The sequence below is a fragment of the Pelodiscus sinensis genome, chromosome 8 (assembly GCF_049634645.1).
Source record: "Pelodiscus sinensis isolate JC-2024 chromosome 8, ASM4963464v1, whole genome shotgun sequence".
Lineage (NCBI taxonomy): Eukaryota > Metazoa > Chordata > Testudines > Trionychidae > Pelodiscus > Pelodiscus sinensis.
In genome coordinates, this window is record NC_134718.1 from 47199469 (window position 1) to 47217459 (window position 17991).

Sequence of the window (17991 nt, forward strand, 5' to 3'; positions counted from 1 at the left end):
TCTAAGATATCAAATATAATCTAAAATACATATAAAATAATTAAGATAACACAGTCATATTAAAACTCCAAACTGAATAACAAATCAAGCAACCTGCCAACACACAAAACCAAGTATTGTACTGCTTATTTATTTTTTGGTTACAACTCCCTCTTGTGGCTGACACTGAACAGTGCTATGTCTCAAAAACTATTCCGGAGGCATTATTTCCAGCTAACAAAACTCACTATTTGTTGAGAACTGGCTTCATTTCATTTCAATAACCAAAAGGGCTGTAGCTGAGCCTCACACTGATGAGTGGAAACAGGTTCATTTCAGCAATTCAGCTCATAAGAGGCCTCCTATTCACCATAGCACTCTACCAAAGTGAAAATGTGATAGCAAACACATAGTAGGAGGTCAAGTTAGATAACGGGGTTAAAGTGGCAGCATTTCAGCTGGCAATTTTTTTAGTTTTCAGCAGAAATCTGATTTTGGGGGAGAGTTAGAAAAAAAATTGAAAACAATTTTCCATGAAGAACACACAATAATTTGGAGGAGGGGAGAAATAATTGAAAGCCCAACTTTTTGTTGAAAAATAGTTTCAACCAAAAATTTCAAACATGTCCTTTTGAGGGCAAACATTATTTGCAACAGATGCAAATCAAATGAAATAACAAAATAGTATACATTTTATGACTAGAGATATATAATGTGTATTTATCAGCTTCCATAAGGATGTAAATGGGAATGAAAACAAATGTATACATGAGAAGATGTATGATATGAGAATAATTATACTGTTTGGTAGATTTTTGCTGAGCTTACTTTGGGGTATAAATGTTGTTACCCTTCAAATGTTATTAGCTTCAATTTTTCTCTACTATAATCTATGTCCCACGTTAGCAATATCTAGGAAGTATAACAGTGCCCAATCTCAGGGTGCATCTACACTGCACCTTTAGCTCAAAATAAGCCATGCAATTTGAGCTTTGCAAATTGTGTAGATTATTTTGAGTTAATTTTGAAATAGCTTATTTTGAAATTATTTCAAAATAGAGAGCTATTCTGAAACATCCCCTAATTCTTGTGCAGTGAAGTTTACAAAGATGTTGTAATAGTGCACCTGTTATTTTGAAAGCTATTTAACAAGCACACTGTCAAGACATGGAAAATGCTATTTCAGGATACTAGAAGTAGTGCTACTATGTGCTACTATGTAGAGGCACCGTCAGAGAAGTTTCAGGGATAAGGAAAGTTTTGTTTTTACTGGAACCAGTTTATCTTTGCTCTTTAGGAGTCTTTCTGGTTGTTGTTCTTTTTCATTGTCACATTTTACCTGATTATCTGAAATTCTAATCTGATTACAGCTGATCTGAATTTGTTTTCCCTATCTTACTTCATGGAGTTTCTTTTCATGTGCTGCCAAATATATAAATCAATTGTGGGTTGACGTTAATTTAGCAGTTGTACTCTTCCTGGGCATATCTACACTGGTAAGTTATTTCTAAATACCGGCCCTTATTCAAAATAACAAAGTGAGCGTCCACACTATCAAGCCTGTTATTTTGAGACTGGCCAATAACCCGTCATACAACGGGATTTTTCGGGTCTCTCCTCCATGTCTCTCTCTCTCTCTCTTTTTCTCTCTCACTCCTCCTCCTCCTCCTCCTGCCTCCCCCCTCTCTCCCTCAGCTCTCCTCCGCCTCCTGCCTCTCTCTCTGTCTCTCTTTCTCTTCTCCCACTCCTGCCTCTCACTCGGGAGACTGCGGAGCCCAAACGGCTGCTTGCTCCCCCGCGGCGGCCCGGCTGAGTGGTGCAGAAGTCAGCTGAGCACCACGGCGGGAGGCAACAGTGCCCCCCGGAGGCAAGACTGTAACGCATTACAGAGTCACAGACATTGGGCTACTATATATATGATAATGGGCTTGTTATTTGAAAATAATAACTTCCGCTTGGAAAGAGGAATGAGCGTATTTGAAATAGTTATTTTGGGAGTTATTATTTTGAAATAATTTATTTAAAAATAACCTGGTAGTGCAGTCTTAGCCACTGTTCTTAAGATGTTAGACCACTAGATTTGAGAAATACCAGCTACTGTAGGACAACTGGACTGGCTTAAGGGTTCAAAGAAAATGATACAAAGTAGGAATAAGAATGAACATGAAAGCAATTTATGCACCTGTAATTATATAAGAACAATATGCATTACTAAACCTGACATTACCAGTTCAGAATGATTGCCTATATATCCCATACATACTGTCCTTACATTCCCTTCTTTGTTTATTTTTTTAAAAAGTTAAATAAATGGAACAAAACAACACTCTGCCTACAAATACCTTTAAACTTTGGGGGAATTCAAATCAATATCTGATCTTTCTGCCTTCATTCCAACTCTTGTTAAAACAGTGCCAGGAAAAAATATTACAAGAGGAGGGAATTGATGGGGGAAAAGGAAAGAGACATTGTTTATGATTTTTAGTCCTCTTCTGCTAATGAGGATATGATGGATTGCACAGTGTGTTATAATCTATCAAGGTAATCTCATTGGAAACAATGCTAATTAGGTCATAATAGCTTATAATATTTCTGTATGGAACTTGATGGTGAATATTTTTCCATATTGCAACACTTTTTGAGATGATAAAAAAAATAGTGTCCCAAAGCTGGACAAAAAGTTAAAAATTTCAGTTTTGCAAATTGATAATCTTGAAAACATTTCTGGTTTAGGTTAATCAAAATATTTTGTTTCATAACTATGAAATATTTCATTCAGGTTTTGCCTTTTTTAAAAAAACAAAATAATTTTACAATAAAGTAACTAAATTTTTAAAACAAAAATGATACTTGAAAATGTCAAACATGATGTTTTTACAATTTCAAAACTTTCCTTTAGAAATGTTTTTAATTAAAAGAGTCACTGAAACTGATCCTTTCTCAATCAATTTTGGTTCAGTGAATCAGTACTTTTATTCCTAAATAAGTTTCATTAGAAAATTCTGGACCATTTGATAAGAGCTGTGCAAACTGACCATTTCAGTGCCAAATGGATTCACAAAGTTTTGTAGAAAACCTGGTTGGCACGGTTCACAGGATTCAAAGTTTGAAACAGATTGTGCAGGAATTAACACCACTTTCCCCATTATGAATCTGAAAGCAAAGTAGTGGTGTGGAATTGGCCATGCTTATCCTAATGCATAACTCTAATGCAAATGACTGAACTCTGAACTCGCAAAAACAAATTTCACCTTGCAGAACTGGAACATAATGATGTGAGTTGGATATAAAACAATAATGTTTCAATTACCATTGCTTACTACTACTTGATCACACCAATTAAATGTAGAGCTGGCCAAAACCAAATGATATTCTCTCAATCTGTGCTCTTGCACTTCATATAAATAATTAAATATCAATTTGGCCAGAGACACAAAGAAAAAGAGAGAGAGAGAGATAGTCCTAGAGTCCACTGGTTAGGGCACTCACCTGAGGCTATGTCTAGACTGAAAGTTTTTTTTTGGAAAAAGATTCACAAATTGCGCTTTGCTATTTGCATACATTTTTCTGATGTTTTTTTCGGAAGAGGTTTTTCCAAAATGTGGGCTGTCTACAACGGGCCAAATTTCAGAAAAGCCTCCTCTTTTGGAAGAGCCCTTCTTCCTCTTAAAATGAGGAAGACAGGGCTTCCAAAAGAGCATGTCTGCTCTTCTATAAAAAAAAAAGAGCATACACATTCCCTGGATGCGGTGGAGTTTTTCCGGGGTACCTCCAGTACCCAGAAAAACTCCATAGTCTAGACATAAACTCAGTGAGATGTGGGAGACCCCCTTTAAATCTCTCTAAATCATGCAGCACAGACTGGAACCAAAACCAATTTCAAATAATGTTGCAGCTGAATTTTAAAAAAGCAGGCACAGTTCTTTCCTTGATATGCATACAAATAATTAAGCACCAACATAAACTCCTCTTCTACAGAAAAGCTGTGTGAAAGAATTAAACAGATATGCATTATCTAACAAAGTTTGCAGTCTTTTATGTCCCAAAAGGAAACGGCTCTTCTCTTCTGTTACATGTATATGATCATCAGGGAGCTTGTACAAATGTGATAGTCTTTGATAATTTTACAGAAATTTTGATTAAGAAGAAACATTGATCTAAAGAATAAAATGATCAGTTGTTATTTATTATACTGAAATATAATACATGAGCCACTGCCTAACATGAATGGGGTACACAACTTTTATAAAAAAAATACTGATCAGGCCAGAATTTCTTCTACATTGTACTTAAAACAATGTTGGCCTGGGTGAGGACTGTGGGATCAAAACCTTATTCTTGTACTTACAAAAGTGTAAGCAAATCAATGGTCCACTAGACATTTCTTCTTACCTTTCAGTAACTTCTTTAAGTCATGCTTTCTCGGTTATAATTCCAAGAGAAGAGGTACAGTTTCTTCGTCATCTCTTTGATTTTTATTTTAGATACACAGCAGTTGTGGAAAAGGCCAGATGAGATTTTTTTTTTCTATATTCACTGGTAAATCCAGATTTTGGCACTTTGTTTCTGTTTTCTTGTTACTTTTTGGTGAAGTACATGTGTGTGCTTTCTCTCAGAGTCTTTTGTTAGTGTATCTTTCTACAGAAGACTTTTTCTTTCATTTTTCTGACATTTAAATCCAAGAGATACAATCTGGGATCCCCCACTTCCTTGCTTGTGCTTTCTTTTCTCAGATTAAACAAATATTCTTTTAATACACCTTCTGACCTTCCAGCTTTCTGGACATTCACTTCAGTAAAGACACACTTTCATTTCTATTCCCTTTACAGGTTGAAAGTTTCCATGGGACACTGCTGAATGTTTCATCTTCACTGAGAAACTTAAGTGCAGTATACATTATTGTGCCACTTTTCTCCTCGTGTTACAGAGCATGGTTTACTGAAACTTCAGAACAAAATGAAAACCTTCACATTCTGAAGGTTCAGAACTTTGCAGACACAGCTCCCCCCTATCATTAAGTGCTTGGGATATTCAACAGACCATTACACATACCCTGTGCTATGGAAAACAAATACATTCTTCTGAGATTATCAGGTGAATTAGTTCTATTTCCTACTGCAGGTAATGGAAAAACATCTTGGAACACAATGCTTCATTTCATTCACTTATATGTTTTCATCATAGACTAGTTTCGAACTCTTTTTAAAATCTTCCTTCAAGACATATATTTAAATAACTATGAGTAACACATATACATGAGTGATGTATAAAACAGGACATGATCACTTCTTTACAGAAGCAGTTTACTACCTGCTTAGCAGGGAACCAAAATATATTCATTTTATCTGAATTAGTATACTGCTTTTTATGTAAAGCTGAAAATTGTTTTGAGCAGCACAGATCGGGCTTCCTTTAGGGAAGCCTATAATTGTTAATTTAAAAAAATGTTTAAATTTTCTTTTTGGCTTTCTTATTAGATGGTTCTAATTCTAGATTGTAAAAATGTTCAGTCATAGACATCAGAAGAGCAGACTCCACTTTAAGAAATTCCCATAAATCCTAATTCACTGTCTAAAAGGGTCAAAAAGATTATATCTTCAGTCTTCAGTGACAAAATATAATATATATTTGGGTTTCTGGAAATTGCAATGTTTTCTTTTTTATTTCATCTTGGTGACCAATGCTGTCTTGCTCAGTATGAGTGTAAGCATTTTTAGCTTCCTCAATAATCTGAAACAAGAAAATTTGCAAAGACATAGGATCAAAGAAAAGTATAGTCAGTAAAAGAAATAACATGTCTAAAGTATCTATAGGGTTCACATTAACAATCTATAATAATTTAAATTAGATGGATAATAGAGGATTTGCATTATATTGTATTGACATGTTCTGTACAGTAAGAATTGTCTCACACAATGCCGTCAATTAGAATGATGATAGTACCAACAAAAATTTTCCATTATTTCCTTACAGACATGGTTACACTCACCAGAACTGAAAATTTATACTAAAAAAAATGTAAAGGCCCTGAGACATACTACTTTTAAAGGAAACAATTTCTGGCAGTTTGCTCTGAAAAAATGATAAGATTACAGAAGTGGCTCAGCTTAAACCCTGCATTAAGAAAGCCTAGCTGGATACTGAAAGTACATAATGGATTCATATTCAGTAAGATTATTGGATAATGGCTAGCTACAGTGAATTGTTCATACCAGAATGTAATCTTGTCATCAGGGGAAATACTGATAAAATGACATTATTTTTCAATTTTCTAGCAGCTTCCTGATGTAGCTTAGTAGTTAGTGCCCTTTCTGTCTTTCCCTTTGGATGAACAAATCTTAAAATAGAGTTTGTTCAGGTTAAATACAGAGACCATTTCAGGATGCCTTACTCTTTTCCATATGTTTCAAAGCTGTTAGCTATTTCCATTATCAAGTGACTCTCGGCTCACTTGAAGACACAGCAGATGGAGCCTACATAGTGACGGCCGAGCACAAGCTCTTGATAAGAATTGGAACAGAAACAGGAGATAATCAGTAAACAAAATACTTACCGTCAGTACGTGGGCTGATGAACTATGACCAAAGAATGAAAGCTAAAGAGAAAAATAAAAACAAAAATAAAAACTGAAAAAGAAATAGGGGAGGAAGGAGAAAAGGAAAGAAGAAAAGAAAGAGAAAGAGAATTTACAGTGTGTCTAGTGAGAAATAAGTCATGGTTACAGACAAGAGGAAGGCAAAACTGTCATTTGAAAGAAAGAGAAATAAGTAGTGATGGGTGAACTTCCAGAGGTTCAGAGTCTCTGACTGTTCAGCTGAACCTCTTGAATCTGCAAATCTGAGCAGACTCTCCTGTGATTTCCTGCACTTTTTCATCCTGGCCTGGCTGGAAGCAAGAAGGGCAGGAATAAATGGAGTGGTGGGGAGGTTTGATTAATTCCTTTGAACCTCCAAAATGGTTTTCTTTAAGTTAGGTTCTAGTTTTGGGTGGAAGTTCAGACAAATTGCTATTATACATGAACTTATTGGACTATTAGGAAAAAATGCTTTTAATGTGTTTTACTATATTTTTAGGGTAACATTTACCCATTGGTCCAGAACATGAGCAAGGCCTCCTATTTTATGATGTTCCCTTGTGTTGAGCTGAGTGAAAGTATGACAGGTGAAGTGATCAGGGGAGGGGCACTCTGAATCTCCTTTTTTGCTGGGAAATGAGCCTCATGCCAACTCCAAATGTGTCAGGACAAGGGAGTACTGATGGCAGGCTGAGGACAGTGTATTTGGAACCTGTACATAGGAAATATGAACAGCAAAACCACTGTTCCACCTAAAGGCTTGAGAAGTGGTTACAAAGGTGATGCTCTGCAGTCCCATGACCTGCTTCCAATTTAGAAAGTTTCCTTCCTCCTTAAAAATCTGCATGGTTCTCCACACAAAACCCATGTACTAGGCATCTGTGTAGGGTAAAGAAAGGAAAAATCAAAGGGCAACCTAAGAGCATTATTTCCCGGATGGATGCTCTAGTATTAGCTTATGCTGTTATACATAGAGTATTGAAGTGATGCATGTTAGATACCATGCTAATGCATCTCCTCATATATATTCTTGCTTTTTAAGCTCATCGGTTCATTTGAAATTATGATAATTTTTACAGTCTACTTGCTCTCTAGTAGCACTTAAAATGTGCATGTGACAGGTGATTCCCAAACACAGAGAAAGGCAGTGTCTTCCTCAAAGAGATTATGACCTAAAACCTGTCTTGTATTGGTACAAGTTACAATAAAATGACAACTGATTTAAAATTTTGCCCCAAACTCAAACCATCCAACCATCCATCTGAAAAGGTCCAGTAAACTTGGTTGTTTCTTTGCTCGTATGCCTCTATGTGCTTCCTGTTTTTAGCCAAGACTGGCAGCCTAAGTGTTGAAATAACTAGGGAAAGAGTTCTGTTGTTGTGCTTCCTATCCAAACAGAATGCAGAGAACTGGTGAGAATAGGCTTTCCAGACCAAATAGCCACGGCTAAGTTTGGATAAACTTCAGAAACGCATCACTATTTCAGATGCTTAACTGAACTGGACCTTAGTCTTAAGAGGTTTGTCCATCTCTTACACAAAATTTTGCAATGATACCATCTACACCAAAAGTGCAAGAGTGAATTGATATTAAAAGAACATTTATTTTCAACTTTACTTTCTTGATAAATTTATTTTCTTAAGATATATGCATATATTGCTATATATATGTATATCTTATCATTAATGTTTCGTTTCTATTACCATACCTTTTCTTCTAATTCTTTTATTTGTCTTTTTTGACCTTCAATTCTTTCTTCTAGTTCCTTAATTCTCTGTAAAATATAAACCATAAAATAATGTGTTAGTAACAAAGTTTTCTGAACTGGGAGAATGTCTTTTTAAAAAGGAGACTATAAATGATACATTATGGATTCAAACTGATTTGTGTTTTCATTTGTAGCTGTGTCCTGAGCCAATACATTGCCTGCATGAAAAGGACTTAAAAAAGCAAACACGGGGCTTATATAGGGCGAATAGGAATCTGGCTCAAAACCTGAAGGTTCTGAATGAGGTTTTCAAAACTTCCTAAATGATTAATTTTAACTTCAGCCAGACACACTGTCTTGATGGCAAAGGACAAGAACCAACAGAAACACTTGATTCACAATGCTGAAATATATACTGATGCTCATTCAGTATAATAAAATAATAATACGACTTACCACTTGTAAGATAAAAGAAGCAGCATAGTCAAGAAGAAAGAGGCAGTGCTCATGTGTTCATTATGCTTAAAAATGAAGGAGACAACCATCTTTGTAGCAGTGTGTACCTGCTGTGCATGTTGAATGAGCTCCATTCTTTCACGCAAAATCTGGGCATCTCTCTCTCGGAGTTCACTCGAAACTTGACGTTTCCATTGTTCTACAGCATTCTTCAACTTGCTTTTCTCCTCTTCTGAAAGAATTTCTGACATTTTGGCTCCAGCATCTTGCTGCAGGGCATCATACAGCATGGCTTCTAATTCCAGAATTTGCTAGACAAAACCAAAATAAGGGTATTTGTTTATCTTTTTCTCTTACAGGATGGTCGAGGATTTTGTCAACGCCATTGAGAATGATTTTTACTGTTTAACACAAGGTTATTTCCCAACCTTGTTTGTATTATTAACCACCTCTTAGAAACTTGAAACTGACATGGAAATTATATGGGTTTTTCATTTTCATTACATTACACTATATTGCTAATATAGTAATGAGGAGGCAGACTTTTGTTTGACAAAGTGTTGAAGCAATTATTTAATAATAAAATGTATCCAGGAAAAGAATTAGATGGATCTTATATGAAGGAAAGTCAAAGTTTGGGTCTGCCTATATGTCCTATAAAGGAAGATGTTACCAATGTTTATTAGAATTCTTCTCCAGTCCTGCAGATCTTAAACAGTTCCCGTTGACTTCAAACATCGTCTTGTACTGGACTGTAATCTTATGCCTTCCCTACTATATATTAGGGTTAAATTATCCCTTAACTTGGTACAGACAAACTGTCATTGACATCAGTAGGGCATCTATACATTAGAAGAGGCTGGAATATACTGATTTAATATCTGGACACCTTTAATATCTGGGTTGAGTAATTGAATGTAAACTCTTATTTCAGGAATGTGCTGCAGGGAGGATTGTGCCCAAGTCCTGGCTCATGTATACCATTCCAGCAGTGCACAAGGGACATAACGGAGACATAAGGGTCAGGGCAGTGCCTCTGGCTCAACAGTGCAAGGGGTCGCACATAGCTGTAGCGCTCAGGACTATCATGACGCTGGGCTGCACAAAGGCAGGTGTGTGGACTGCAGGTGAGAGTACTGTTGTAATTACACTGCCCTTTTTGTCTGTCACTGCAGTCCAGAGTCCAGGTAACAAGAAGGGGGCTTAAAGGAATCTTTGCTCCCTTCCTGATGGGCTATGCTGTTTGTGCTGTGCGTCTCAGGTGGCTCAGCACCAAGTCTGCCTGTATCGCTTCCCATTGTGTCACTGCTTGGAACAAGCCACGTTCTTCTACCCTGACAATGTGTTTTAAAATGCAATTTTTGTGTTCGCACACAGAATTTGGTTACAAACATCGTGAAGAAAATATTTCCTTCAGGGTTCTGGCAGGAAGTATTTCTCTTAAAGGAGCAATACATAAAAAGAGCAAGTGGTGTGACTTGTGTGATTAATAAACACGTGGGAAGGCATATTTGTTTTCACACACGGTTTACTTAGGTTTTATATTTCATTGAACTTGAAGACAGAAAATCGACTGTTCACTTTTTAATTATTTTTCTCTTCTCTATTTCTTGTCACTTGCATTTTCTCATGCTGGCACCATGTTTCGTTTGTAGGGAATTGTTTAAATCCCAGCAGAAAAACATGTTTATAGACATTTGGTGTGGACACAGAAATGAGACACAGACATTATAATATGATGAAACTCAGGTTACAACTTTATTCAACTTTATACAACCAGGGTAAGCACCTCAAACCATACAGCAAGGATGTTCCAGTGCAGTTCTCAACTGACACCAACTGTTTCGGTGGGCTATTAATCTCTGGGTGAGTGTGCAGGCCACACTCCCTTTATAAACTCAGGCCTGCCATTGGACCCTGCATGAAAAGCAGGGTTCTGACCTGCTCCCCTCCTCTAAACTAGAAGCAGGAAAACTAAGGGAGCCACCCAAAATATTGTGGTTTATCTTGTCACCTGCAATTCTATGCTCAGATTCATTGCCCAGACTGCTCACTGGGGTTATGGGACCTCATATTAAAATCATAGAATACTAGGGCTGGAAGAGACCTCAGGAGGTCATCAAGTCCAGCCCCTTCCCAAAGGAGGACCAATCCCAATTAAATCATCCCAGCCAGGGCTTTGTCAAGACAGGACTTAAAAACCGTTAGGGATGGAAATCCCACCACCTCTCTAGGTAACCCATTCCAGTGCTTCACCACCCTCCTAGTGAAATAGTTTTTCCTAATATCCAACCTAGACTTCCCGCACTGTAACTTGAGACCATTGCTCCTTGTTCTGCCATCTGTCACTACTGAGAACAGCCTCTCACTATCCTCTTTGGAACCTCCCTTCAGAAAGCCAAATTCTGCTATCAAATCCTCCCTCACTCTTCTCTTCTGCAGACTAAATAAGCCCAAATCCCTCAGCTTCTCCTTTTAGGTCATGTGCTCCAGCCCCTTAATCATTTTGGTTGTCCTCCACTGAACCCTCTCCAATGCAGCCACATCCTTTCTATAGTGGCAGGCCAGATTCCAAGTCCTTTTCTGCTGAACTGCTACTTAGCCAGTTGGTCCCCAGCTGTAACAGCTTGGGATACTTCTGTCCCAAGTGCAGGACTCTGCACTTGTCCTTGTTGAACCTCATCAGATTTCTTTTGGCCCAATCCTCTAATCCGTCTAGGTCACTCTGGACCCTATCTCTGCCCACATTGGACCCTTTCTAGCCTATCAACTAACAAATTTGAGACAATTGTAAGTTAAGTCCCCATACCAGACCTGCTGGATGCTGGGTAAAAGGATGAAACACAGTAGGTTGCCAATTGTGCCATATGGGAAAAATCTCTTCCAGACCACAAAACTGGTACTCAATCTTGACTCCAGCATCACCAGAGATCTCTCAGTTAGATTAAGACTGGGGAGCCCACAGTAGCTATTATGCCAAGGCAGAAAGCTATATTGACCCCTCTTGACCTCTACAGCCACTGTTCAGGAGCCACATCCCAAACTAAAAGACATATCTGGAAACCAATGATTTGTATGAGGTAGGTCCAAACATAGCCTCGCTAGTACTTACGTGGGGAATCTGCAAAGGCAAAAAGAAAGTTAGATGCTCAACTCCCATTGTTTTTCCCTGGGAGTTGGCCACCACATTCCAATTTGTCCCTTTGAAACTCTTCTATAACATGACTGTCACAGAAAAGATCTGGGAAGTGACCAAAAACACGAGGAGAAAAGTGTCTCATTTCTGAATTGTATTATAGACTCTCTCTAAAGATTCATCTTCTCAGCTCATCCTTTTCCCAAGTAGCTGGTATGAGATAAATTGTGTATCTTGAATTTAAGAATCAAGTTAAGAGTATAAGTGCTGGAACAGGGGTGTTGTTACATGCCCTGGCTTGGAGTAATTTCATCATATATAGGGCTTACAGTTTGGTTTAATACCTCTCTGCACCCCCACTGTATAAAATGTTACAGCATCTCTGGGTATGGGAAGATCTATTTGGTTATCTAGTCCATCTCTTTGGCAAAGCAAAATTATTCTCTACTGTACATTTACTCATGCTTAGTCCCACCTGCTTATTAATCTCCGGTATGTAGGGGGGTGTTCCACCACTTTGTTTGATAGACTATCATATAGTCCAATAGATCTCACTGTCAGGAAATTTTTTCCTGATGCACAGGCTATGTTCTTTCCTTTTCTCAGATTCATTTGATTGTTCCATATTATACTCCATTTTACTATTATAAATAATGCTTCTCTCTCCTTACTATATATACTCTCCAAATTCCAGTCGACCTATGTCCTCTTTCAATTATTGCTTAGCTTAGATAAATAAGTAGAGATAGATACATTTTATCTATCTATAAACATGCAAGCTCTCAGTATAAATCAATCTCTCCAGTCCACCAATTATTTTATTGCTTTTCTTTAAATTTGTTAATATTTCATGGGACATAAACTACTGAACAGACAGGAAGCTAGAAGTACTGAATAGCAATACAGCAGCCTGCCCACCAACTGTTGAGTTTTTGGTGGAATTATACACAGATAATGGAGGGGAATGGTGCATTCACCAGGAATAATATAATTCTGACACACCCTGGTAAAACTTCATTCTTTGTTAAGTAATGTGGATAAATATTTGATCTGGGAAGATTTCCATATTCAAATCAGTCCCTAAAGATAAAACTGGTGAAGAAACATTGCTCTGCCTATGATAATTCTGAACTGCATTCTCTGTACATTAGGCTCAGTCTGCAGGGCTTTTTTCATTTCATGCATCATTACATAATCCCAGATAAATAACATTCTGCATATGGCACAAGAGTGAGCAAACCTGACCAGCTGGATAGTGGACATCAGATAAATTAGTGGCTGAGCTACATTTAATTTCTCCAGAGATGATTAGTTATTTCTTAGGCTTGCAATGTTATAGTGCTTTCCATGACCTCTGTACACCTTCCATCTCTGAGATATTCCTTCCCTGATATTAAGACAGATTGCATTGGGAGGATGCAATAGCTGATTTACAATATGCGCAACTGCACTCAGAAATTGCTCCAATTTTTTTCCTCTTGCAGATGATGTTGGTGGCGATACTGCGATAGCACAACAACTTTATTTCTTTGGTTTGTTTTATGCTGTGAGAACTTTGAGGAATATGTGAGGGAAAGGATTTCCTCTGCAACAGAGAAAAGAATATGAGGTTGCAGATAATAGCCAGCGGAGTAGACTCACTTGTCTAAATTCATATGTGTGCATGTGTGTGTGTGTGTGGTGGAAGTTTCAGGAGGCCACCAGCATCTATGAAAGCCTGAAAGCCCATGGAAGCAAGCAGCTGTACTAGAGATCCACATCCTTACATGGGAATACTCTACAGTCTGTGTAGATGTCCCCTGAACAAAGTTTACACTAGGGACTGGGATTTGACCTTATTATATGTAGAAATACAGCCTCATTACAGTACTGGACATATGAATATGTAGTTCTAAAGAAGTATAAAAATAAACACATATTAATAGTGCAGTTCAGGTGCATTTTTCTGTTTATGCAGTTCTATTTTTCCTAGTATAACAGTAATTCTTTGTCATGGGATATGGAAGCAGAAGTCACGGCAGAGAGATGTGCCTGAATAATTACATCTGTTACTATTCACACATCTGTCTGAAGTAAAATGTTGCTAATTCCTCCGGAAAGCACAGCTCCTTATAACTAAATTGCTGAAGTTCTGCTGAGTGCTAAAATCACTCACTTTGAAAAACTGATCCTGGCAGAAATCCAGCACTCACAAAGACAATTTTTCTTCATTGAAAATAGTTTTTACATCTGAAAACTATCTTTTATTTTTGTACAGAAAACTGAAGAACAAGCAAAATATTTCAATTTTGCATTAACTTTGTACAGGTGGAACCTCTCTAGTCCAGCAAAGAGTGGAAAGCTATAGTGAACAAACTTACTAACTATCATTGGTAATCTCATAGTTTACAGCTGGCCTGTGTCTACACTGGGCCACTTATTCCGGAAAATCAGCCGCTTTTCCGGAATAAGCTGCAAGCTGTCTACACTGGCCCTTGAATTTCCGGAAAAGCAACGATGCTCTACTGTACAAAATCAGCTGCTATTCCGGAAAAACTATTCTGCTCCCGCTCGGGCATAAGTCCTTATTCCAGAACACTGTTCCGGAAAAGGGCCAGTATAGACAGCCCAGTAGTCTTTTCCGGAAAAAAGCCCCGATCGTGAAAATGGCGATCAGGACTCTTTTCCGGAAAAGCACGTCTACATTGGCCACAGACGCTTTTCCGGGAAAAGGGCTTTTCCGGAAAAGCAGCCTGCCAATGTAGACGCTCCTTTTCCAGAAAAACTGAAAACGGAATAGTATTCCATTTTAAGCATTTCCGGAAATTCATGCCAGTGTAGACACAGCCCTGGTGTCAGAAAAAGGACAGACTCTTCTTGTCCTGTAGAACACACTGGGTGATGATGGATGTAAAACTTCCAAAAGCAGATGAAACATTCTTTTGCCATTGGAATTGTTCTCATAATTTTTTCTCTACTTTTTTGTATATTCCTGGTGTGACGCCCACTGCTCCATGGTGTTCCCATTTATGAGAAAATGCAGGGGATCTTCAGCCAAGTACAAAGGTACTAACAAACAATCTTTCACTCTTTCATTTTCTCTGGACAGCAATACTGAAAGATGATTTGCTTTGAGATTCTTTAGTGAACATAGGATCCCAGAACTGATAATGCATGAAGTACTAAGTGAAAGAGTGATTGGCATAAAGCCATAGTAATGTCATGGAATTACATCTATAACAAATCAATATCCATTGATTGGTGCTGAGTGGGCTATTCTATAGATTCCATTACAAAATACAGATTTTTGGACAATGCCAATCATTCTTCCCCTCTTTACTAATATGCCCACTTTCAGAAAACTTCAGAAATAGTGAGCAGTTTTTGAACTGCTTATTATATGCAGTTCTTGACCAGGGATCATCTCCACATTGTTTGCGGATGTTAGTTCCAGGAAAAGCTGAGCACTTGAGAAGATCAAGTTCTTAAAAAAAAAACACCACACCCTAAAAAGCTCATTGAATAAAAGCTCCTGCAAATGTTTGCACACCATAGCACATATTAGACAGTCAAAAAGATTACTAAAATGCTCTTCTCATCCATTGGAAGACATAATCGTATCCAAGATACAAATAATTCCCAAAGCACAGGAAAAAGCTACAACTATGCAACATATTGGTATAAATATTCATAAGTATGATTAGATAGTTTTTTCCAGTAGTTAGAATCTGTTGGTATAGCTGTAAATGGAATCATAATTGTAGGAAACTGTTTACTGTGTAAGTAGAGAGGTCAAATTTATGTCAGGATTAGCAAATAGGTGCTAGGTAAATCAAACGTAAACTTTTTGTTTGTCCTAACATAGATGCAGAGAACACCTTTAACTTGATTTTAGCTATTTGATTTGTAGCCTAGGTTCCTGGGACAAACCCTGAGATAGAAGACTTATTTTTGGAGGGGAAAGAGAATACAAATGAATGATAAAAACAATACCCAAATACTTAAGGCCCTGATCTTGCAAAGAGCACCATACAACATCAAAAGCTTGTCCATGTGTAGTTCATTGTTGCATTAGATGCTTAATCAGTGTTTCTCAACCTTTTTGAATAAAGTACCTCTTTCTTAAAAAAAAAAAAGTACCCCCATTTCTAAAAAAATTATAAGTATCCCCAGTACCTACAGTTTTCAGATACATTTTTTTTCTACCATTGCAACACATTTGTTTAAACAACTTAATTTTAGCCCGGCGGGCGATGACATTTTTGATTGTAAAAAGTAGAAAAATAATAAAGTACTGTAAAACTTAAAACAAAAATTCATTTTTTTCCAAATTTCAGTTGTGTTGATGTACCCCACAGACTTCTCTCGAGTACTCCTAAGGGTCCTCGTACCACTGGTTGAGAAACACGGCTCTAAATAGTTTGCTTACAATTCAATTTCCCTAATCTTCCAGCCATTGCAACTCAACAGGAGTTCTACAGCCAAAGGACTGTAGAATTATACAATGCAATTTATTAAAAGTAGTATGAGTCTGCCAAGAATGACTTTTCTTACCTTGTGTGCTTGATCCAAAGACTGTTTCCTGTAGTCAAGTTCATCATCCAAATATCCCTTTTGTTTACTAAATAGCGCCTAAGGATATATAGATGACTTGGTTATCTCTGAATTACATTCAACAACTTGAATGACTATTTTTTTTAATTGGCAGAACACTCCTTCTAGTACCTTTTCATTCTCAAGATCTAGCATCTTTTGCTGCAGTGCAGATTCTGTCACTTCTATCTGCTGTAGCCACTGTATATAAAACATAACGAGAGGTTAAGTCATAAATCTTGATAGATCAGTTTCCAGAGTCAAAATGGCAGCATTCGGCTTCTGCCAAAGAGCTTTCTCTGCTATTCAACTTTTATTACAACTCTGTCATGCCAGATGAGATACATTTAATTTACAGCCACTAAGTAGAAGGGTGGGGGGAAATCAAGCGTATTAGATACAAATTGATGACTGGTAAAGGGACTTTTCCAGAACCTTCAATTTATCTTTTACAAGTCAAATGACATTCATATAAATGATGGTACAGTTTGAACATTATCTTTATATATTTTTCTCTCATAAATGACTAAGTTTTACAAAAGTATAATTGTGCTTAAAAATCCTATCATTTTGTGAAGAAACAATGATTTACATTCCCAATGTGCTCAAGTCAACTCATTCAGAGATGGGAAAACTTTGTATAACATGATTTCTCTTCTTAGGGATGTATAATTTTTACCTTTTCAGCCAGCGTCAGAACTGTCCTTGCTTGTATGACAACTACTTGCTCTTCGTTAGTCAGATTCTGCACCAAAAGGAGAGCATAATAAACCTCAATGACTTGGTATTATTTTGGGGACAGCGCTTGCATTAAATACATACATAGTTAATGACTCTCATGGAATATTACATAAAATAAACTTTCATATCTGAATATAGCATATGTTTGCATTTTTTAAAATTAATGCTCAGTTATTACAGTAAAAATATTTCCTAGACATTCTCATACACAATAATGTACCTGTAAGTACACCTAATTCTCCTTAAAAGCATGACACTTACCAACAAACTGTTGGCACATCAAAAACCAGCTGATTTTTATTAATGGCACTGTTTCCTTTCTTTTCCCAACACAGGATAACCGCACAATTACACAAGACAACACATAGTAAAGAAAAGAAAAGACACAAATGTGAAAGTCCCAGAAGCATTGGTTGCTGAAAATGTCCAATTAAAAACTTCATTTTATTTCACATTTTTATTACACATTGTCAATATGTGGATGTGTGTGTTTATTGTTGGCAATCTTTAAATTAATAAAACTACACTTATGAACTGTAATGAAATTAAAATATTAATGGATTTGAAATTACAGCCGCTCCCTGAGTTACAACCACCTCCACTTACGACTATCCGCACTTATGACCAAAGTGGTCGTAAATGCAGATCCGAGTTACGAACGGCGATCCGAGCTTACGAACAGCATGGTTGCCATGTAACTCAATGGGATCCGAATTACGAACACTTGGAGTTATGGACCAAGTGTTGGTCCGTAACTTGTTCTTAACTCGGGGAGCGGCTGTATCTGAATTTTGTATATTATTCAGCCAGGATGTTATTTTTATG

At 37.2% G+C, this 17991-nt stretch overlaps 1 protein-coding gene across 1 annotated transcript in view; it reads right to left on the minus strand.

Annotated features, from left to right (window-relative positions):
• Positions 1 to 5581: 5581 nt before the first annotated feature.
• The window catches only part of JAKMIP3 (Janus kinase and microtubule interacting protein 3), a gene marked incomplete at its 3' end in the record, with an annotated part of 85257 nt that continues 72847 nt past the window's right edge, over positions 5582 to 17991 (minus strand). The window contains 7 exon segments of the mRNA XM_075935632.1: positions 5582 to 5599; positions 5602 to 5709; positions 8262 to 8327; positions 8825 to 9028; positions 16387 to 16464; positions 16558 to 16626; positions 17105 to 17170. Coding sequence (XP_075791747.1) covers positions 5582 to 5599; positions 5602 to 5709; positions 8262 to 8327; positions 8825 to 9028; positions 16387 to 16464; positions 16558 to 16626; positions 17105 to 17170 — 609 coding nt within the window.